This window comes from Arvicola amphibius, chromosome 5, assembly GCF_903992535.2.
Source record: "Arvicola amphibius chromosome 5, mArvAmp1.2, whole genome shotgun sequence".
Taxonomy (NCBI): domain Eukaryota; kingdom Metazoa; phylum Chordata; class Mammalia; order Rodentia; family Cricetidae; genus Arvicola; species Arvicola amphibius.
This window is the reverse complement of record NC_052051.1, coordinates 153,117,481-153,140,470: the sequence shown is the minus strand read 5'-3', so window position 1 is coordinate 153,140,470 and position 22,990 is coordinate 153,117,481. Positions and strand designations below refer to the sequence as shown.

The 22,990-nt window shown below is 49.9% G+C and overlaps 1 protein-coding gene across 3 annotated transcripts in view; it reads left to right on the top strand.

Annotated features, from left to right (window-relative positions):
* Positions 1 to 22,990, top strand: part of Nfatc1 (nuclear factor of activated T cells 1) — a 108,889-nt gene that overhangs the window by 69,971 nt on the left and 15,928 nt on the right. For 2 of the 3 annotated variants that reach the window (XM_038330849.1, XM_038330850.1), the window contains exon 9: positions 4,880 to 5,554. In XM_038330849.1, the coding sequence (XP_038186777.1) occupies positions 4,880 to 5,554 (675 nt within the window). The remainder of the gene's footprint in view (positions 1 to 4,879; positions 5,555 to 22,990) is intronic. The other variant, XM_038330851.1, reaches the window with a different exon arrangement.

Here is a 22,990-nt window from a genome sequence, read left to right as displayed (position 1 = left end):
CCAGCACCTGCCTGGGAGAGTCCCTCTGCACCACGCAAGGGACTTGTACCGTAGGAGGTTGCTAGACTAAGGGTGGATGTCTGTCGGGTACCCATGGAGTCAGGTACGCATGATGACACACCTCTCACGGCAACACAGACACAGCATTGTGTTGTACTGGGTGTGAGGGCCCAGTTCCAGCAGGAGCCGGCAGCCCACCTTCATGAGGGCATTCTTTGTACCTGACAGCTGGCCCAAAAGATTGCCATTAATCCTCCGTGTGCTCGCTCCCCGTAATAAACCGTGTATTACAAACTCACAGCTTGGGTAATGCGATGTTTTCGGCGTGCCATTGCATTGCCCTGCAAGTGAGCGCGGCACCGGATCCCCGTACCTGCCCCCCACCCAGCCTAGCCTGGAGACATTGCGTCACATTCCTGCTTCCCTCTGGCACAGGAGGCAGAGCAGAGCCTGCACAGCCTGGACTTCTGCACAGCACATGTTCTTTCTATTTCCTGGCTAATAGGAAGCAAGAGGCCCCGTCCTAAAAGACCCTCTGCTCCACATGAGAAATGCAGACGACACAGACAGTCTTGAGACGTGTAGGACTTCATGGACACTCTGAGGGGGGGTATGTAACTTCAGTTGAGGAGGCAGCCGTGGGGAACCTCAGGAAAGGGCCAACAAAATATGACTCTTGGTTCAGTTCTCTGCCAGAGGGGTAGGCCAGTCTGGCTCCGAGCAGTCCTCAGCTGTTCTGAGTGACCACCCTATCATCGATGGCCTCCATCTTTGAACGCTATGGGACCCAGCCGCCTCCCTCAGAGATGGACGTGTCAAGTGCGGGACCGTGACAGTGTCCTCAGGACAGGGATCAGGCTTGCCACCTCAGGGTCAGCAGGTGCTAGGAGAAAACACTGTGGCTTCTTTCCCTCTGTGTGGAGTTGTGTGCCATTGCCGTGCCTCCCCCCTTCCCCCCCCCTGCTCCCGCAAACACTGAGCTGGGGTCTAGCTTTGGGGATAAAGGACCTGGATATAAGATAGTGCTGTTGGAATGGTGGTTCCCAAGCCTCTGTCTGTCTCCCTCTGTCCAATCAAACAGGCCACATCCCCAGGGTGGTTGTGTGGCAGTTCTCGAGTGGCACTGATGTCATGGTCCCAGATGGTTAGAAAGAAAGAGACAGCGGCCAGGGTGGAAAAGGGGTCGCAGTGAGGTGTTGGTCCCCAAAAGGGACTGCATAGGCTCCACCGCAAATCCCCATCCTGGTCCACTCTGCCCCTCCAGAGATAGAAGCCTGGGAGTCCGACTGAGACTATCAGGACTCGTGTTCCTGGTAGCCAAGCAGTCTTTTACATTCGTCTTGTCCAGGCGACCGAATCCCAGGAAAAATCTGAGGTGGTCAGCAAGATGCTGCGCCGGTTCAGGGCTGAGGTAGTTTCAACAGGTCCTAACAACAGAATCTCCAGGGCTCCGCAGAGTAACCACCACACCCACACTTTGCCTGGCCTCTGGATTGCTGGCCCAGGTCCAGCCCACGCTCACTGTCCCTGCCCCTATGTGGCAGGTAAATTACATTCTCTGGCTTTTCCTGGGCAGCTGTGTTTGGGACTGTGCCTTTCATGTCATGCTGGGCAGTTGGGGCTGGGTTTTACAGATCTTATAGGCTGCTTTATGGGAGAGTTGCACTGGCCTTGGGACCTGGCTGGGGACCCAGTGACATGAACAGAGAGCAGTTTAGTCTGGAAATAATTCTACCTTCTAGTCATGTACAGTTTAAAAAACACTAGCTCTGAAAATGACCAGTCTCATTTGGAATTGAACCATCATGTACGGATATGGGCTTTGAATGGAGCCGCTCCTACCCAGGAACCTTGTTGCTGGTCTAGTTGCGTTCTCAGCAACATCGGTACCTGTTTCGGGTTAGGCCTGTGCTCACAGACTGGCTGGATACGGTTCTGCCTCCAGGTGCCTCTCAGGGCCTGTCTTCTACCTGTTTCTTGCCAATTCTGCATTTACAACGTGGTTGAGCCAGCTGGACTGCTGCTAAGTGGGGGTCGTTCCTAAAGCACGGCTTTACCCCCACAGAGCTGTCTAGACGGGATCGTGCCTGGAGCTGAGTTAGTACCTGAATAACACATTTCACTGCAAGCTGGAGAACCCAGATGGCCAGGGCTTTCTGCTCCTCCGCAGCTCCTGGGAGATGCCGTCCTTAGGAAGGGTGGGACCCACAGCTGATTTCACATATTCGACTTTCTAATGTCAGAGGGATGGGTTTCCCTTCCTTCCGTTTTTTGTTAAATGCCAGGATGTCCGCCGTCTTTTTTGTTCCTAGCAGAGCCTCCCAGCCTACAAAGCAGTTGGGGAACCTGCTGAGAAAGGAGCCTGTTACCTACCTGAACCTGGGATTTCCCTGGCCTAGGCGAGAGGACAGACAATATGGCTGTTGAGTTGAATTAGGCCTTCACCCCAAGGCTTTTCTAGGAAGCTCTGTGTGTGAGGAATACTTGCCTTGAAGATCCTATTCCTTGTGGGTCCCTCTGCCACCAGAGCTTCCGAGACAACTAATGACCACATGAATGGGGAGGATAATGGGGAGGATTTGGAGAGGAGCTCTTCCAGGTCCCATGCTGATCAGGCCACCAAGGGCCTACCTTCAAGCAATCTGGAGCCTGAGACACTACCATCTCAACGTGCATTTAGTCTTCTTCTGTGACTAGGTCCCCACCCCATCCAAAGGTCCCTTCCTCCTTGCCATCCAGGTTGAAGGTCAACCCTGGATTTCAGGCAGGTGAACTTTAATAGATTTTGTCAGGAGGCCACCCATAAAGCCCACTGCCAGGCCCCCATATTCCCTCTCTGTCATGTCTGACTCACAGGAAATGCTGGCAGCACATGGACCACCTCCCCATTCTCTCACATGACCGACTGACCTCTGACTCCTGGCTAGTCACCCTGGCATCATATGTATGTAGCATCTCTGGCATGAATCCAGCGCAAGCAACCTGGTTTCCAGAGTCATGGTGAGCCCGTGACAAGGTGTCATGAGCAAGGGACCCACAGCCTCTTGGAAGAAGGTTGGGGTGCCACATGAGGGCCAACTCTCTGTTAGCTGTCAGCTGACAAGTCGCACTCTTTGAATGAGCCACCGTGGGATCATCCTGGGGTCACACCTAGGGACGCCTGGACTTGCATGTAGAATCCAGACCTGAAGAACCCAGTGCTACGTCTGCCAAGTTTGGCTTCTGGGCTGAACACAAGTGTCTCAAACTGAAAGTCTGAGTAGCACAAACCGCTGTTGTCGCCTCAGATGGAATGTCTGAACGTCAGCGTCTCCTGAGACTCGGCTGCTGCAGAGCCCGCCTCATCCGTTCAAGCGGGGAGACTAGGATGAATGAAAACGGAATGAGGGAACCGTGGCAGCCAAGGGCTCGATTGCCTTCTATAGGCTGAGCCACTGGCGCTGACTGCCGTGCAGACTTACTACTGAGAGCTGAGGAGGGGCCACCTAGACCAGAAAACCACAACCTGCCCCAGCCCACGTCTAGGGCAGAGCCTCCAGGCCTCCAGTGGGGGCTGTGCTGTGAGGGAGGCTGCCCTTCCCAGGAAGCTCCCAGTGGAGCCAGGCTTCAGAAGAGCTGCGTTCATCCCTCACAGCAGCTGGTGGCGCAGAGGCCAGGCTCTAACGAAGAACACATGTACATTCCCGCTGGTGCAGACCGTGGCTAAAGACTTTTTCCTCAAAATGCAAATATGCTTTTATTTATTCATGGAGAAGCCGGGCCTCCCTTTGCGGCACGTGTGTTTGTATGTGGAGTATGTGCGCCTCTTGAAGAGGCCACAGTGGTTGGGCAGTCCCTAGGTGGCTGACCTGCTGCCAGACCCAGCCATGCGCAGCATGTGAAGAGGTGAGATGTAATAGAGAATTATGCAAGCGTTCACCATGCACACGACTTATGCAGCAGAGTGCTGCTGGGCAGGGGGTCCCCAGAAAAGTATCTCCATCACACAGATGGGTCTCTGTTGGAAGAGGTGGACTAGCAAGAGAACAGTGACCAGGAAACAAATGGGGAGGGTAGGACCCCAGGGTCTGTGTGCCACCTCTTCCTCTGCCCGTGTCCTTCGCTTCTTAACCTGCAGAAACTCAGGCCCTGAGGAGAAGCCCGGCATATGCTCTGGGGCTAGTTCCAGGCCACAGAGGTTACCTGTCTCTGTGGTTCTTGCCTGAACTGAGGGCCTTCTTGCTAAAAGTAGAGAGGGAGAACCGGGAGGCCCTGCTCGGTGCTGTGGGGTCTCCTGGGGCTGCGGGGTTTCCTGGGGTTACCAGGTCTCCTGGGGCTGCCAAGTCTCCTGGGGTTGGCTAGCTGCAGAGTCCTCACTTGCGTGTGGGAACCAGAAGGCATGCATGGGAGACATGGTGCCCTTGCCCAGAGTGCACGGTGTCCTTCTCTCTCAGCGTCTACGGGCTTCCCGACGATCTCAGATGGCCATCCGCCTCTGGATGCTCACGGAAGCCAGCTCAGTGCTGCTCGGTTTCCACACTGACAGACTCACTAGAGCCGTCAGTAGCAGCATTGCTGCAATACCCAAGCTGAAGTTTTCATTTTGATTGCTACAAATCCACGGGCCCTCGGGCCCAAAGCTCCCACTGCCATTTGCAAATAGATTTTTATAGCACGCTAGTGCTGGGGGAAATTCCAAGGAAAATAGCCCTCCTCGTATTAGAACCAGCTGTGAGTTTCTCAGCCAGTGACTCACCCTGCTTTTAATTGGGTGGGAGAACCAGCAGAGACAGAGGGGCTCAGTCAGGACACTGTTTGTTTTGCACGGGGTATCCTAGCCACAGCCTAGCCTACCCAGCTACAACTTAGGTTTATTTAACTTGCTCTTTCCTCCTCACAGTTCCAATTATAAAGACGGAACCCACGGACGACTTTGAGCCAGCTCTGACCTGTGGACCCATGAGCCAGGGACTTAGTCCTCTGCCGAGGCCCTACTATAGCCAACAGCTCACCATGCCTCCCAACCCCGGCTCTTGCCTCGTGGCTGGCTTTGCCCCCTGCTCACAGAGGAGCGCACTGATGACCACACCTCCCGATGCAAGCCCGAAGCTCCATGACCTCTCTTCCACTGCCTACACCAAGGGCCTCACCAGCCCAGGCCACAGTGGTCACCTCGGACTTCAGCCACCAGCTCCGGAGGTCCCCGCCATGCAGGAAGTGCCGAGACCCATGGCTGTGCAGCCCAACTCGCCTGAGCAGCCCCCGCCCGCCCGGCTGCCGCTGCAGGTGAGTCCACATGTGAACAGTAGCTGTCCCCTTGGTTGCCAACAAGTCCTCTGTCCCAACAGCCCCTCTTCTCCACTTCCGCCTGCTGCCCACGAGCCAGCCTGCTTACAGCCCTCAGCCCTCCCTCCTGATGTGGGCCACCGGCAGCAACAGCTGCAGAAGGTTCAAAGGAATGAATCTCCAGCCGCACTGCCAGAGGTGCGTGAGGACAGTGATCATAATTTGGCCCCTATTCCTGTAGTGATCAAGCAAGAGCCCGAGGAATTGGACCAGTTATACCTGGACGATGGTAAGTGCCTGCAGCCGAGCAGGAGTGTGCACAGCCGTGGAATTTGGGAAGGAAGGGGTGACATGGGTGGAAGATGAGTCCCCATGTTGTGCCGTGCAGAACAGTCTCCAGCCAGCAGGCTGCATGTCAGTGGTTTTGCTCTGGTAATCGTGGCAACCCCAGCCTGAGCAATATTGGTTCCAACTTGAGACTCGGATTTGGTGTGAAAAGTGAAGCGAATAGCTGTCCAGGTCACCCTCAGAAAGTCACATCAGAGAAGGCCTGTCGCGGAGTGAGGCCTTTGTGGTTCAAGCATCTAGAAGCTTCCTAGAGAAGAGTGTCTAAGTTAACGCCCAGTTCAAGGCAATGGTCCTGTAGACAGCTATGTACAGGTATTCAAATGTGACAGCGGTGTCACGAGCCCAGGGGTTGGGAGCAATGCCAAGTGGCTGTCTCCACAGGCTTTGGCAGGATGTGATCTCCTTCTGGGACCGTACTGCTTGCTCTGGGCAGAGGGACATACTGGATGTAGTGTGTCCAGCTGTGTCCAGGCTGTGTGTGGTGGCACAGGATCGCTGAACATGAGCGTGGCCAGGTGTGTCTCTGCTGCTTCGCGTGTGTTTGTAACTCTCTCTTTGGACACCTTGCTGCTGTTCCTGTCAAGTGATAATTACTGACCACGTGACTGCCATAGTGGCCAGACATGTGACTGACACACTGCCCACTGGGAATGGGTTCAGCGGGGTTTTCCAGCTTGTTCAGATAGTTTGTGGGTGTTGGGGCCCCCTCGGAGGCCAGCTGGTCTCCCCAGATGTGGGCTGTTTCCCAGGCCAGGTGCAGAGCTGCACACCTGGAACAAGTCCAGCTCCTTGCTGCACCTGGAGTCAGGTGAGGCACAGGACCAGGCCAGGGCTTGCGCAGCTCCCCATCTCTGAGGTTGAGGCCTTGCAGCCTCTCCTTCACTATTCTCCATGCTTCTGTCTGTGAGCCTGATGCTCCTTTTCTCTTAAGGGAACCTTTGAGAGGAACATTTGAAAGAGGGTACTAGGTCCCAGGTTCTGCACCTTCTCCTTGATAGCTTGGGTGTGGGGTGAGCTGGATTAGGGATGAGAGAATATCCCAAGCTCCCTGTGGACAGGCCCAGTGTTGGCCTCCGGGCACTTGGTTGACAAGGATCTTGTGTTCAGAGTTGTAAAACTTCTTGCTAAACATCTCCCTCCAAATTCACAACTTAAAGCTTTGGGGAAATGATTCATGCAAAAATTTTTTCTCAAAAATATGTTCAGTCCTTGAACTTAGAACCCAGTGTCCCGCTCCATGGTACATTTGTTAGCCATGCTCATCTGCCCCAAATAAGCCCTCATAGACTCCTGAGAGGGTCCTGGCCTCGCTGGCCTCTTCTCTTTGGATTCAGTGGAGGACTGTTGCTGCCCTTATCCACCTCCACACCATTCTACTTACACGTCACTTGGGGCTAGGATCACAGTGATGGTGCCCAGTGCAGCTTCCTCAGCCTGAGGATTCTGCCCATGTTCCTCATACCTGCCCAGCTGGACCCTGTGGCCAGGATGGGCACTGGTGCCTATGTCAAGAGTCCCGCCTTCTACTTGGCCTCGGCGAGTGCCGGTGTAAGCCTGTGGGATCATTGTCATCTGGTTAGAAGCAGCGTGACCGGCCAGCCCAGGACTCCCACATCTGGGCAGTGCCCTCTGGCCCAGAGACAGGAAGTCGGTCTTAACCAGGCTTCCCTCTGACCCAGAGGCCAGCAGAGCCTACGTCAGACAGGGCTTTGTTGTGGGCATGGAAAGAGAGCAGGTGAACCTTCAGGGAGGAGAGGACGCTGTGTCCAGGAAGCGACACAGCAGAACTTGGGACTTGGACTGCCCACAAATGGCATGGGACCTATTTTGTTGAATTTTACTGTGTCCCCGAGAGAACATTTCAAGAGTCTCACATGTTGGGGTGCAAAAAAAGAGGTGCTGATTTAGAAAACAGGAAACCTCTACAGGAAATGAAGGTGAAGAAGAGGAGCCGATAATTGGGCATGGGTACCTGTCCTGGGTGCTGTGTCTTTTCCAGGGGGTCTTAGTTTAAATTCCCCGAGAAGGAACAAAGAGAGAGCAGAAATCACCACAAGATCTAATTCAGAAATCCAGATTCCATTTTCCCCAAACCCCCTATTTAAAGGAGGTCAGTCATCAATTTACCCAACAGGGAGAGGTACACGGGGTGGGGAGGAGGACACTTATTTGAAAGTAGGAAGGCTCAGGGGGTAATCACCTCCCAGCCGTTAGGTTGGACCCCTGGGATATGTGAGAAGGTCAGGCTCCAGGCTCCTACCCTCTCCTGGAATCTCCTTCTTCAGCTATCAGAAGGGACTCAGCCCTCTCCAGAGTGCTGCTGGGTCTCCAAGTACAGAGTCACTAATGGGAGGAGCACAGGAACAAACTGGTGACCTGGAGGTTCCCGAGCTGCACAGTATGAACAGTGAACAATCTAGGAGGGTTGACTGACTTAGAGCCAGCCCTTCAGCCCTTAGGGACCTCCTTTAATACGTCTGTGGGCTTCAGGGGTTCACGCAATGCCGTGCTATGACTGCCCCGCCTGAGAGGTAGGGAGGAGATCTTGCTCACATACTGGTTCTCACGTGGTTTTTGGCATTTTGATTTTGCCTTCTGAGAACATGGAAAAGGCAGTACTAAAATATGAACTCTGGTGGTTGAAAGCCAGCAGCTCTCCATACGCACAAATTCTCAGTACTGGCATCATGAGGACGGTGGGAAGTTAGTGCCTACATGAACAACACATGGTGTGCCCCAACGTCATTGGGTCTGCAGGCCACACGTGAGAATTTTCAGTGCAGCACACTCCCCAAATGTCTCCTTACCTAAGGAGTAAATTAAATTATGGATAGAAAACCAATCCCACCTTTTCCAGGGGCCTTTTTCATTTCCACTCTGAAGTTTTGTCGCAAATGTATTTGACCCGTTCATAAGCCTCGGTGGTGATTTCTTTGTCCCGACACTTTGCATAAGACTTAGGCTTTTCATTTCAACTTGCCATGGTTAGATTTTGAAGGTGCTGGCACTGTGGCTCTCACATGATTTGAAAGGCAGACCTTTAGAAGGTCCCACCGAAGCCGCACATTGACTGTTTCTGTAGTGTTTGCTTACACTGCCTGTCACGGGACTGAACCGTGTGACGATGTTCCTGTTGGAATGAGTCCTCTCGGTCGCGTGTGTGAGCACCTCCCTTGCACACAAAGCTCCTGCTTCAAGTACATCTGGAAACTCCTAAAATACCATGAGGCATATAGGGTTTGTTCCCACATCTGTGCAGATGACACCCTGGCATGGAACTGTGTTGGTGCCGTGCAGCCAGCCTGCTTCAGGTTCTTTGACTAGGCAGCCTAGAGTCCTTAGCCTCTTGGTCTCTGTACCCTGCACCCCATACACACACTTATGGTGACCACCCTGTGGCCTCTACCACAATCAAGCCTTTCAGCCCTGTCAGTGGCTGCTGGGTGTCCAGAAGTCTAGATGTCATTAAAACAACAAGCAGGTAGACCAGACAGCCCAGCCATGCCTGTCGGCTGGCTGAGTTTCTTCACCCTCCCCTTCTTTCCTGCGCTTAAGCTGCTCTGGAAGAGAACAAAAAGCTTTCCTCATGGAAAGTTTGACTAAGCTGGCAGCCTGCCCAGACCCAAGCCTTCCCTGTTGCTAGCAATGATGGCAAGAGCCTGTATACAGTGATCAAACACACCAAGTCATGAATACGGCGGACACAGGCCACCCCATGACAGATAGGAGAAAGAATTCAGCCGTGTACCCATCTCAGCAAGTCAATACTCCGTGCCCTGGGGTGCCTGCCCGCGAACTGGGAGGCACAGAAGTTATACCGCACACCACCAGAGTCGGCGACTGCCGTAGGCAGTGTCGACCAGCAGGCTGCTTAAGTAGCTCCTTGGAGTCCCCAAGGGAGGGATCTCCCAACATTCATGAGTTCACCAGGCCCAGGCCTGTAGCTGCTGTGTGGTGGAGTTTCCAACTGCTCCCTGCAGGGCGAGCAGACCACAGAGGGCCGTTTTCCAAGTCTGCGCACACCCCAGGGCGTCGGGAAAGCAGACATTGGCTTAAATCTTTCATTTGTATCAGACGCATGCCTATAGGGCTGCTCTGAGTGTCAGGCGGCCGCTACCAGGAGACTTGCTGGGAAGGACGAGGGGTTAGTGTGTGCTCTGAAACAGAGAGAGGCAGGGCCTTCTGCCGTCTGGGAATTCTCTGTCCCTTCCATGTAGGCAGGCCCAGCAGGTGGTAAGGATCCTAGGCTGTCGGTGGAGTCAGACTTTCTAAAAGGGGTGTGTTTGGCCACTGCGGGCCTGTCCTGGTGCTGTTGCTGCAGGCTGGCAGCTTCTGACTAGCAGTGTCTGTGCTTTTGACACAGCAGGAGGGCCGGAGGAGGGCCATCACCATGCATGGGTGCTGCATGAGGGGCTGGAGCTGAGGTCTGACTCTGCCCTGCTTCCAGCGACACAGCTTAGATGGTTTATGCTATATGGAAAGTACTTGGGGTTACCCTAGATTTTAACTGTGGTGCCCTCCTACAGTCCCATATAGTCTACTTACCAGGCGGGAAATTCTAATATATTGCTAGCAGCCTTTATTAACAGTCTACCAAGCTTGTTTTCTTCCTTAAATAAAGAGTTTGTGGCATTGTGATTTAAAGTAAGACAATAGGGTAGGAAAAAAAAAGCTATAGGCAAGAGCTAGAAAGGCTCCTTCGGCCTCGAGATTATGCTAGTTAGTGTCAAAGATCTTTCAGAAATTCAAGGCCAGGAGGATGCTCAGATGTAACTTTGAGGTGGCTGTGTGGGCGTTTGTGGCACTTCTGCTTCTCATAGGCAAACACTAAACAGCAGCAACGAGTTCGTGTGTGTTCTTTGAGTGTGCAGGCAGTCTTCTTGTATGGAAACGCCCCTTTCTCCTCTAGACAGGTTAAAATCCTCCCAGAGCATCCTAAGGGCGTCTCTCCACGTCTGTCGGTTTATATAGCAGTTTATATAACAGTGCTGTACCATCCAGGCCGCGTCTCTCACATATTCTGTTGATGCTGCAGATCTGTGAGGCAGGGAACAATGGACCGCTCTGTTGGCTCCAGAGCACAAAACCATCAAGTATGGGTGGTATTTAGAAGTACATCCACATCCACCACATTCCATGAGCCCAGCGGTTGGTGGCCATCAGGAGTGTGGTGCCCTCTGAGATCTCTGCCACAGTTGTTCCCGAAAACTGGCAGGGTCCCTTGCTCTACACAGTCCTTCTGCTGGAGCCACAGCACTTGTCTGAAGAATCTTCTAGCTGTGAGAGTGTGTTCTTGCTTCTGTGATCCAGGGGATTGAGAGGACCCCCAGGGTACCCAGGGGAGCTGAACGTTTATTTTTCCCGGGTGGAGAAGAACACTGGTAGCTGGAATCGTAGTGACTGCCCTCCCTCCGATGCTAAAATCATCGCCCTCGGCGCAGGAGGACACATGATGCTGACACACAAGTGGCCCAGGGGCAGCAATGTGTGAGCACGGTAATGGTATATGTAACTTGTCATACCTCCCCATCCCATGAGCAGGAAGGATGCCCATTTTCACCTCTCTGGGCACAAAAGGCAACTGAAGCTTCTAAAAATATTATTTGACAATCCTGAGTAGCAGATCTGGAACTCCAGTGTACTGTCTTCCTAAGGCTCAGTTCTACCATGGGATACTCCTCCCCCCACTGAGACATGCAAGCAAACACTCTCCTCTCCGGCATGAGCTGGCCCTAGAGCCACTGAGGAGCCTGCTCTTTATTGGTTTCTTCACCACAGAATCTCTTCTGGTACTCTGAAGTACTCTACTAGCCTGGCAAGGGTGGAAGATGGAACGGGGTAGATGTTCCAGAACAAGGACAGAGGATCTCAATATGCCAGCCATCCCCGAGGAACTGCGATGCTCACAAATCTACCAGCTCTCCATGTTGGGAATCTAGAAATTAAAAGGGGAAGGCGGCAGGTTGAAAAGCTTGTACTCAAGAAACCTGTCTTATCTTGGGGTCACTGCCCCCATCTTTTTCCCATGGCATGAGGAAGTGACAACTTACCACAGCGAGAGAGCCTGGAATCCCCAAAACCCAATGTGCTGTCTGAGCTCAGGTTGGTCCCTAAGCTTACTGGACAAGTCCCAATCTCAGGTTGGAAAATGCCTGCCACTGGCTCCACTCAATGGTGGTGACACTGAAGCCACTCAACACTGTGGTGTCAGTGGGCAAGCAGGAATCTAGTCAAAGTAGCCAGCCCAGGGTCACCTGAAACCCTGGGACCTTTCTCAGTAGCCCAGAGAGCCGCACATGTGCAAATGGATGTGTATGCTCAGGAAAAGAGGCCAGGTCCTTGCCTCTGCTGCCTCAAGACCACACAAGCAGAAGAGACGTCAAGCTGGCCCGCATCCTGCAGATCAAGGTGTGGCCGAGTGTGGAACATTTCCGGGTGAAAGCTCAGGACTTAGAAAAACCTCCTGACCAACTGACCATCCGCAGACCAGCAGCTCGGCAGACCTAAGTCCGAGCCCCAGGAAAGAGGCCTGCTGAGCAAATAAGAGTTTCTAGAAAGGGAACTGAAAGTTTTGCATCACTGCCCTGCAAGGAATACAGAATCTAAAGAATTAGTCCAGGACAGTCAGCAGCCAAATGAACAAGAGGCCCATGCCCCACAGTAACAATTCCTGAGGGATAAAACCCTTTACCCATAGCTGCTGTTATATACTGCATGTCCAATCCTAAGGCCAAAAGAGGAGATATACAAATTAACAGAAAATATGTCTCATAAAGAGGAAAAACTACACCAATGGAAAATGTCCCTGTGAGGTCTCGAATCTTAAACTAGGTAGCAAAGGCCTTTTAAATTGGCTATTTAAATATTAAATTCAAAGGGCTACAGGAAACAACACTTAAATAGTTACAGTGAAGTATGATAACCACATCTCACCAAATAGTGAATATCAGCAATGACACAGACTAAACTTTATTTATTTATTTATTTATTTTTGGTTTTTCGAGACAGGGTTTCTCTGTGGCTTTGGAGCCTGTCCTGGAACTAGCTCTTGTAGACCAGGCTGGTCTCGAACTCACAGAGATCCGCCTTCCTCTGCCTCCCGAGTGCTGGGATTAAAGGCGTGCACCACCGCCGCCCGGACAGACTAAACTTTAAAAAGACCCAAGTAAAAATTCTTAGATTCTTGGGTTTGAAAAGGTCAACACTTAAACACTTCCTCAAAGTGTGGAACCAACAGATTTCAGGTGGAAGAGAAGAATCAGCAAGCTTAGGGAAAGATCAAACCCTTTATACAGTCTGAGGAACTGAAAGCAAAAGGTGTGGGTAAAGACAGAGCAGAGCCCATGACGCAGTGAGCAAGGTGCCTGCTGCCAAGCCTGATGACCCAGGCTCCATCCCTAAGACCCACACGGTGGGAGGACAGAACCGACTCTTGCAAGTTGTCGTCTGACCTCCACATCTGCACACTGTGCAGCATGCACCCCAACCTCTGCAGACACGAAATAAATGAATATATGTAAAAACTATTTTCAAAAAGTAAGCAGGGTCTTAGAGACTTGGGGATGGCACAGGTGTGCAGACAAAAGCATGTTGGGAGGGAGATAAACACTGGAGTAGGAGGGTAGGGAAGGATTTGAACAGGAAGTGGAGGGAAGCATCCTAAACTTGGTGTGAACGATTCTAGACATCTGTAGAGGTTTGCGAACTCCAAGTAAGATCAGTTAAGAGAGATTCACACTTAGATACGTCATGACCAATGTCCAGAGTCACAGGAGGCAATCCTGAAAGATGCAGGACAAACCTTTCAAATGGACCATGTAGGAGACAGACCCTGAGTGTTGTAGATGCAGATACAAGGGGACTGTACATTCAAACCCCTGAGAGGAACTGCCAACCAGGAAGACTTCTGATAAAACTAGCCTTCAAGAGTGAAGGAGAAATAAGGTTGTTGGTTTTTTTGTTTTTTGTTGTTTTGGTTTGTTGTTGTTGTTGTTTTTCAAATAAATCAGGATACACAGACTGCATTGCCAGGGACTCTGACCTACAGAAATACTAAAAGCATCCATATAGACTGACAGCAGATTCATGCAAGGAAGTAAAAAGTACTTGTGTGACAGAATTCTCTAGAGGAACAGAACTAATAGGATGGTGTGTGTGTGTGTGTGTGTGTGTGTGTGTGTGTGTGTGTGTGAGCATCAGAGTAGCCCCACAGTGTCTGTCTCTCACTGGATGGCAGAGCCACCAATAGTTGTTCAGTCCACAAGACTACTTGGTTCAGCAGTCCAAAATCTGGTGCTAGGAGCCTGAAAGAGTTCTGGGAAGCCGCTGGTCCCTAGAGTGCTGTGAAGTCTTGTAAATCTGACCTCAACAACAGCAGTGCACATTAACTCAAAGGGGGTGAGAAGGGAGGTCAGATAAACAAAAGTTACCTTCCTTCTGCTAACACTTTTCCATCTGGTCTGCTAGCAGAAGGTGCCGCCTGCAGTAGAGGTGGGTCTTCCCACGTCAATCAAAGCAATCACAACACTCTTCAGGTGGGGCTCCCTACTCAGATGATTCTAATTAGTGGCACGTTGACATTAAAGCCAACTATAATATCTGGAAAAAGTTATATAAAACAGGTGATATTGACAGATTTTCATTTCTTCTGACCTAAAGCTGTATAAAACAATGGTTATAAAATTACTTGTGGACTTAACAGTCTTAAAAATACATCATTTGTATGACAGTAGTTCACAAAGGAATGGGTAGGAAAGAGCTGCAGCGTGTCAAAGTGTTTATATATAACTAAGAACTAAATTAGGATAACCTGAAATGGCAAATGGAAAAGTGCCATGCCTAAACCTGTCTACAGAAGCATTGCATTAAACGTAAATGGACTGAGCACATCAATAAAAAAGATAGAGACTGCCAGACTGAATTAGGAACTGAATCAGGATCCATCTATGTGTTACATATACAAGACGTACTTTCAGTTTGAGCATAGCAGCAGGCTGAAAGCTAATGGTGGAAAAGGGACATCTTACCAAACAGCCCTGGAGAAGTCGCACTAAGGTGAGGTTCAGCCAGCTTTTGTGGCTGATGAAGGCCTGGCCCAGGCTTGCCTATATGAGGCTTATTTAATCATTATTCGAAAGGGCAGGCTCACACAGTGCTAGAGCAGGCCACTTTGGGAGGAGCCGATCTCAGCTGCATCCCATCATGACAGAAATGTATGAGGATGGGAACACCTCATCAGGCATAGAATAAATCAGTGAGAGAGACCGGGATTCCACAGACCCTTCTAAAGGACAGCCCATCACATACTGGACCCATCTCCAGATGGTGTCACCTCTCAGTGCCACCACATGGAAAACAAACCTCGATTCCCCTTTGGAGGCTCAATTAAACCACAGTCAAAGTAACTAACACCAGATAAGATGAACTTCAAGACAAAACAAGAGTTGCTGTTGAAAATGCAGTGGCGGTGACGTCAACAAGAGCATTTTGTGATTGCAGTTCAAACAAAATTGGTAGCGCAGTAGTGCCCCATAGGAAACAAAGCAAAACATTCTAGACCTGAAGGAAGATGTAGACCACCAAAACTGCCAGGTGTTGCAGTACTCATCTCTCAGTAGAACAAAACGATTGCACAGAAAATGAGCCAGGAAAGAAAGCAAGCGTGACCCAAGAGTTGTGTGTAGAGCCTTCTAGAGAAGCACGCACGTGGGAGATTCCAGAGCGGAGTTCTGCCTAGGAGGTAAAGCAAAGCATGTGAGCTTATAAATATTGATTTTGAGAAGCCAAAACATTACTCTTTGAAAATAAAGACATTGATAAATCTTCCGTTTGATTAAAAATAAAAAAAGTTAGAACTAAAAGGTGAAATTTCTCCTGGCTCTGTAGTTACTAAAAGGATTATAAAGAAGTACTATAAATAACATGGTACCAACAAATCTGACAACCTGGATAAAATGGAAAAATCCTTAGACACAAATTATCTAACCTGGCTCAAAAGGAAACAGAAGGATACGAATAGATCTATAGCAAGCAGAGAAAGTAAATTAATAATTTTAAAACATGACCACAAAGAACAGTTCAGGCCCGGACAGCTTCATTGGTGAATTGTATCAAACATTACAAGGAGCACAATAATGTCAGTGCTTCATAAGCTTCCAGAAAACACAGAGGGAGCACCACCCTGCTGATACTTGATTATAACGGCAGATGAAAGCCAGAGGAAAAACATCACCAAAGGACCAGAGACAAATGCAGGATGTGCCTGCATAGGCAAAAGCCTATACCAAACTGGGCCTGGTGGACAACACGTAATAAATGATAGCACACCATCACCAGGTGAAATTCTTTCCAGTAACATGATGTTGGTATCACACCTGAAAAGCAAAATACCACCTGAGTAAAATAAAAGACAAACATTGCCCAGTCCTCTCAATAGATGGAAAACCCCATCCAATGCAATCCGAGCCCTCACCTGGTGGAGATCCCTAGCCCACAATGGATATGATGCTCACTGACAAGGGTGAAACACCATTCTCCTGAGACAAAGAACGAGATAAGGAATCCACCTTCACTTGCCATTCAGCATTGATTTGAACAGGCCTATGCAATCAGGCGAGAAAAAGAAAAGATTAGGGAAAACATAGGTAAAATGTCTTCCTGTATAGATATATGACCCCATATGTAGAAAATCCTAAAAACTCTGCCCTCCAGAAGAAAACAAACCCCATATTTAAACTTATTCATAACCAGATATGAAATTAGAGAATATTTCTACATCTTCATATAGTAAATAATTTAAATAAAACTGAATGAGTCCTACTTATAATATTGTTAAGAGGACTAAGATGCTCATGAATACGTTGACTTCCCAGCACTGCTGAGGGGGACGTGGGCTCTGAATGAACAGAGGCTCTGTGTCCGTCAAGAGATAGTATGTGACAACGTGACAGCCTTCTCCAAGCTGGTCTGTAGAATCTACACGACCCCTACCAGACCACAGCAGGATTGCCCCTAGGGACCGACAGAGCCTCAAAGTAAAGAGAAGATTTCCAAGAGGCAGAATAGCCCCAACAATTTTGAAACCAGAGAACAAAGTCAGAAACCTCACACCCGTAGATCTCAAAACCTGCTACGAGAGGTTGGGAAGACGGCTCAGTGATTAACAATGCCTGCTGTACAGCATGAAGACCTGAGTTCAAATCCCCCACACCAACATATATGGCTAGACCAGATCACGCCTGTGTCTGTAACCCTGGCGTTAGGAGTACAGGGTGCAAAGTGGAAGCTCACTGGAGCTTGCCAACCACCAACCTACCTCCCAGTTCATAGAGGGACTAAGGCAGAGTCACAGAGTAGGACACATCCTCTGGCCTCCAGCATGTACAGAGACAGACACAGACACTTACACGTGACACCAAACATACACTCTCATGCAAAAATAAACCCCATACACAAAAAATTACTATAGTTCTTAAGACAGTGTGACTCGGGCGTAAGACATATACACCAGTGGAATGGGATCCAAAAAATGTATCTTTCTGGTAATCTGGTTTTTGACAAGGATATCAAGCCATTCAATGAGAATAAAGACTAGCCCTTGAAACAAATGCTACTGCATCAGTTCTGTATCCAAATGCAAGCAAACTACCAAGCAAACACAACAGCGCATGTCAACACACACACACACACACACACACACACACACACACACACCTCGCTTGAATGTAGACTTAATACTTTTTAATAATATGAGAAACACACTGTTATTGGGCTAGGCAAAGGTTTCTTAACTATGACATTAAAAACACAGACCATAAAGTAAAAACCTGTCAAATTGAACGTCATCAAAATTAAACATTGTTGTGCTTCAGAAGACACCATTGAGAAAGAGAAAAGACGAGCAATGGTTGCCCAGTACCACACAGCTATCCGATCAAAGACACCATCCCGAGTTTACAAAGGATGCCTGCAGTTCAGCCCAAACTGCCAGAGATCAGAAAGGCATTTCCCCAGAGCTGTGTAGTCAGGGGAACATGTAAGATGATACTTTTGTCAGTTTGGGGTCACCTATGAAAAGTGGTCCACACGGTTATGTCACTTGTGAACGGATGCCGTGGCCCCTGTAGTCTGTAGGGGTGCATTCTGTGGTGTCCCCACAATGATGAAACTGCCCAAGGGACGCACTTTCCAGACTATCCCCACATGCCACGGAGTCACACATGATTACCTAGCTTTGTCATTGGGTTGAAAATCATAGCAAGATTTCATTAGTGTGACTGAAATAGCAAATTTTGTACAGGACGTTGGGGAAGTGAACTCCTGGCAGGAGTAAGGTAGACTAGAGACTTGAACAAGTTCTTAAAAGCTAAAGTAAGTCGACCATGTGACCCATCCTAAGTGATACAAGTATTCCTTGGAGTTCTTCAGAAGAGGCAAACCCTTGAAACACCTATGACATCCAGCAATTGGCATAGTCAGAAGTGTGATTCTCCCGTAGATTCAAGAAATAACCCCTGGGTCATGTTGGGCTCAGATGGACCTGAAGCTGAATAAAGAATGATAGGCAAATGGGCCAATCCTCCAGAGTCCATTTATATCAACTGTCTTTAGAAGGACGGGGCAGAGATCCACCATAAATGAGGACAAGTAAGTTTCCAGGGAAGTTCTGAAACACTCATTAGGATCACATAACTTTAAGCTGGATGTGGTGGCTTTTTGTCTAAAAAAAAAAAGAAAAGAAAAAAGAAAAAAATTAATAAACTTGTTAACTTACTAAAATATCATTGGATGGCACCTCTGAAGCAAGACTATTACACTGTAAAAAAAAAATACGCTTTCACAAACCTAATGGGACCAAGGTTAAAGAGTACAGCCTTCTGACTTGGCGAAAGTGAATTCTCCGTGTGACCTAGAGAACTTCACTGTGGTCTTGTATATGTGGCATAGAACACCTTCCTTGAGGTCCTGCTCAGAATTGGACGGCCATGTATCGTCATCTGGGTCTTTCTCTGACCTTCCCAGACTGTTCTCCGTGGGGTCTCATGCGAAGAGATGGGACCCGGTGGGTGGAAAGAAATGATGGCCTGAGGTGCTCGTCTCTCTTCCCCAGTGAGAGTTCAAACTCAAGTGCTGTTTTGTGAGCTCTGTCAGCCTTTCAAACGCCTCGAGGCCAGAGGAGCAACGGGGGCGTTCATGCGGTCCCTAGGCACCATTCTCCGAGGAGTGTTAGAAGAAACAGGATGTGAACCAACTTTGATGGCGGACATCCTCATAGGAAATAAGCCGTGGGCTCTCATCGCTGACTTACGGATCGCTTTGGGAAGATAGGCAGAGGGTGGGCTCCTCGGTCTAGGTCTCCTGGTGTGGCTGACTGAGCTTTCTGACATACCTGGTGTCTCTGATGTCACTTTGGATGGCTGCATGGAATTTTGAAAATTCCTTGACTGTGTTCAGTTTTAGTTGTGAGACTGGGTTCTTCCTTCCTCCTAGATTATGGAGTGGCCACTGACACTTAGGGGTGTCTGCCTCACCAGCCCGTAGGTCTAACAAGCCCGATATGCAGGACAATAGGCCAGGCATCCAGGCCCACAAGAGGTTATCTGTCCGCCAAGAGACTTTGTTCCCAGGCCACAGACAGTACAGGGGGCTGTCCCGGTCGCTCTCTGGGAGGGATAGTGTTATCAGCCCTGTTCCCACACTGAGGTCTCCTCAGATCCAGCCTTGCCCTATCAGGTCTTCCAGCTGCTGCTTCTGATATGGCAGGAGGCTGGGATCTGGGTCCTCTCAGAGCAGGCTGATTCGGGGACGTGGGACTGGGTCCCAGCCTGGTGGGTCACTCGATAGTCGTGTGGGTTATCGGGGCTATGCTTCAAAGAGCCAAGGCGACAATCACAAGTGACATTTGAAGGCTTAGGGTGGCCCAGGTCTGTTGTCCCACCCTCCCTTGCCCAGGGCTCTTGCTTTTCAACCACTGGTTTGTTGCAACCCTCCTCCCTTCCCTCTTTCTACCCGTAAAGTAGATGGGTCTACTCTCGCTTGTCTCCACAAATGACTTGACCAGGCTGGAAGTTCACCCAGCAAGGACTGGAAAATCCATGGCAGAGGCTTGGTAGCAGGCTCTCTGTGGCAGATCACTTCAGCCTTCAAGCTGGGAGGAGCCCTCCACCCAGACACAGCGGCCTTCTTGATGACAGGCTGACTTGGCGCGGTATTCACTGGGCCGTGCCTTCAGAAGAATGGAGGATGGGGAGAGAAGGGGTGTGTGTGTGTGTGTGTGTGTGTGTGTGTGTGTGTGCGCATACTCATGCATGTGTGTGAGTGTGTGTATTGCTTGCATGTGCGTGTGTGTGACTGTGTGTAAGTGTGTATGCGTGCGTGTGTGTGTAAGTGTATGCACTGTGTGAGAGTGTGTGTGTGTGTGCATGTGTGAGTGAGTGTTTGTGAGTGTGTCTGTGAGTGTATGTGTGCATGCATGCGTGCGTGTATGAGAATGTGTGTGTGCACGCGTGTGTGAGTGTGTATGTGAGTGTGTGTGCATGTGGTGGGCGCAGACCTGGGGAACTCTGTTTCATGTCGGCTCTGCAAGCCGTTCCCTGCCCTTGGCCAAGAGCCCCACTTCCACAGCATCAAACTTAGAATCGCCTGCGTGTGCCCTTTCCTCTTTTTCCACGGTAGCTGTTGCCAGCGAGCTGCAAACTACCGTATATCACTCCAGTTTAAGAACCTAAACTTTAAAACAAATTAAACTCTTGTTGACATTGTAATAAAAATCAGAATGAAGCTGAATGGCTCAGTAAAAGTGAACTTCAATTATTTTTGTGGATTTCTGATTGTTTCCTGGGTTTCCTAGACTCCAGTGTGGGGAAGTTATTTCCTCTTGGCAGATGGCTGGAGAGGGAAAAAAAAAGTTGGAGGAATGGCGGGGTGAGGTGGCAGGCGCTGGTGAGGTCTGGGGAGAAAGCCAGTCTCAGGCACCTGGATATTTGCTCTGGACTGATCGGCAGCTTCTGGAGTCAGGGGTGTGGGGACAGGGTTGGGGTGGCAGGAAGACTAGGAAGGAGCGGTGACACGAGAGTCTTCAGTGTTTTTACTGAAGAAAGGAGATCAAATGTCTGTCTGATCCTGTATGCTAACTAAGTAGTCATGCTGGATTAACAGAAGCTAAAGGCACACTGCTGCCCTTCCTGTCCAAACCCTGATGAATGAGTACGATAGCCTCTCATGCCTCTCTCTCTGTCTCTCTGTGTATCTCTGTCTCTGTGTGTATCTGTCTCTGTCTTTTTGTCTCTCTCTGTCTCTTTGTGTGTCTGTCTCTGTCTTTCTGTCTCTTTCTGTGTGTCTGTCTCTGTCTCTTCCTCTCTGTCTCTCCCTTTATCTCTCTCTGTCTCTCTCTGTGTGTCTCTGTCTCTCTCTGTCTCTGTCTCTCTTTGTCTTTCTCTGTCTCTCTGTGTGTCTGTCTCTGTCTCTTCCTCTCTGTCTATCTCTCTCTCTTTGTTTCTCTTCCTTTCTTCCCCATCTTTCCTTGTCTCTGACTCCATGTTCCTCTCTCCTTATATCTCTATTGTCTCTCTATTGCTGTCTCTTTTGTCTCTAGTTTCCTTGTCTCTGAATCTCACTCTTTCTTTCCCTGTCTCATTTCCTATGTCTGCCTCTTTCCTCCTCTCTCACTTAGACCATTTCTTTCATCAGCATATTAACTGTGGTGTTCGAATATTTTTTTTCTTTTTGAGAAAAAGTTTCTTTCTCTGGCTGAATGGAAATAGCTCTCCTCAGGACTGAGGGCCAGTTTTCCATCCTTCACGCTGTTTCCTGTTGTGGCCATCCAGAAGTAAAACACAGCACCGCAGCATGACTCAGGGCAGGCGATTCGCTGATTTGAAGAACATCCTTTGGGAGGTGTGACTCGGGGGAGGGGACCCTTACCTGAGTTCCAAGCCAGGCCTCTCCATGAGGCCCTTGTGGTCCCCTCCTTAGCAAGCCACTTCCTGTCTCCTCCTGCTGCTTCCTGTTTCTCTGCTTTCAAGGCCAAGCTGGAAACAAGTTCATGACCTTTGGTTCCTAATGTGCCAGTGTTCGTGAGGCACCTTTCGGGTCAGCTCTGCTCGCAGCTGCTTTGCGGGCCTGGGTGCCACCTCCCCCAAACCTAGGAGTTGGCAAACTGAGACCTGACCATTTAGATGAGGAGCTAGCCCTGGGTCCCAGGTGGGCTCCCAGCCCAGTGATTGCCCTGTGTGCCTATCTGGAAGCTGGGAGAAGGCTCTGGACTTGCTCATGCTTTGCTCCCTGTAGAATCTTTGCAAACATGGGTCTCTTTTTAAGCAGCTGGTGGCCAGAGCTTGATTGGCTCAGAGATTTCTAACAGCATCTAACGGTGCTTCTGGAAGTGAGCAAACCTTGACTCGGCAAAGTCTACTGTTTGTGAAGTGGGAATGGAGCACGAGCAGGGAGGCCCCTGTACTGTGCCCCACAGGCCCTGACTCCTGTCCTGGAGTCTGTCTCCTTACCTGGGGAGTTTCCCGTATTCTGTCTCCTTTACCTTGGGGTTCACCCCTGTCTACCCTGTCTCACTTGGGGGATCTTATCTCCCCAATCTCCTCACTCAGAGATCCCTGTCTCCCTTGTCTCTCCACCAGAGACTCCGCCTCCTCTAAATTTTCTCCCTGGGTCCTTGTCTTCTCATTGGAATCTCAGTCAGGGAAGTCAGAACACACACAGTGTGTGGCATGTGGAAGCTCCTATGATTCTCAAAGCCTCTCAGAATGCCTCTGGGCCTCATGCTGAGTCCTGGCATCCTAGGAACTAACCATTTACTGTCTGTGTGTTGCTCTTTATTCTGCAGATGTGTTTAAGGTTCCTTAGATATCAAATTTAAGGGAGTAGAGGAGGAAATAATGCTAAATTGACAGAGCTCTGTCAGTAGCTCTTCGGAAGGAATTCCACCAATGCAGACCGTGCGTAGCCCCCGAAGTGGCAATTGCACAGCGGTGCTGCTCGCAGGGACTGTGAAGCCTTTCTCCATCCCTGATGCCCAGCGTCAGGGAAGAAAGCAAGCAGCATGATCTGCTGCAACCCTGACGTCACTTCACCCCAGCACCGTTTCCTGCATTGCACCGCAGTGTCCCATAAACAGGTGCAGTTATTACAAACCAATCACAAAATCAAAATCCAGTCTTGGGAGCTAGATCAGTCATTTGAGTGCTTACCAAGAGGATCGAGTTTATTCCCCAGTGCCCATGTCACAGAGGCTCACAGAGATCCTGTAATTCCAGCACTAGGAAGACAGAGAGGCAGATACCTGGAGTTTGCTGACCAGCCAGCCTAGTTTGCTTGGCAAGTTTCCAGCCAATAGGAGTCCCTGTCTCAAAATAAGTTGGTGGCA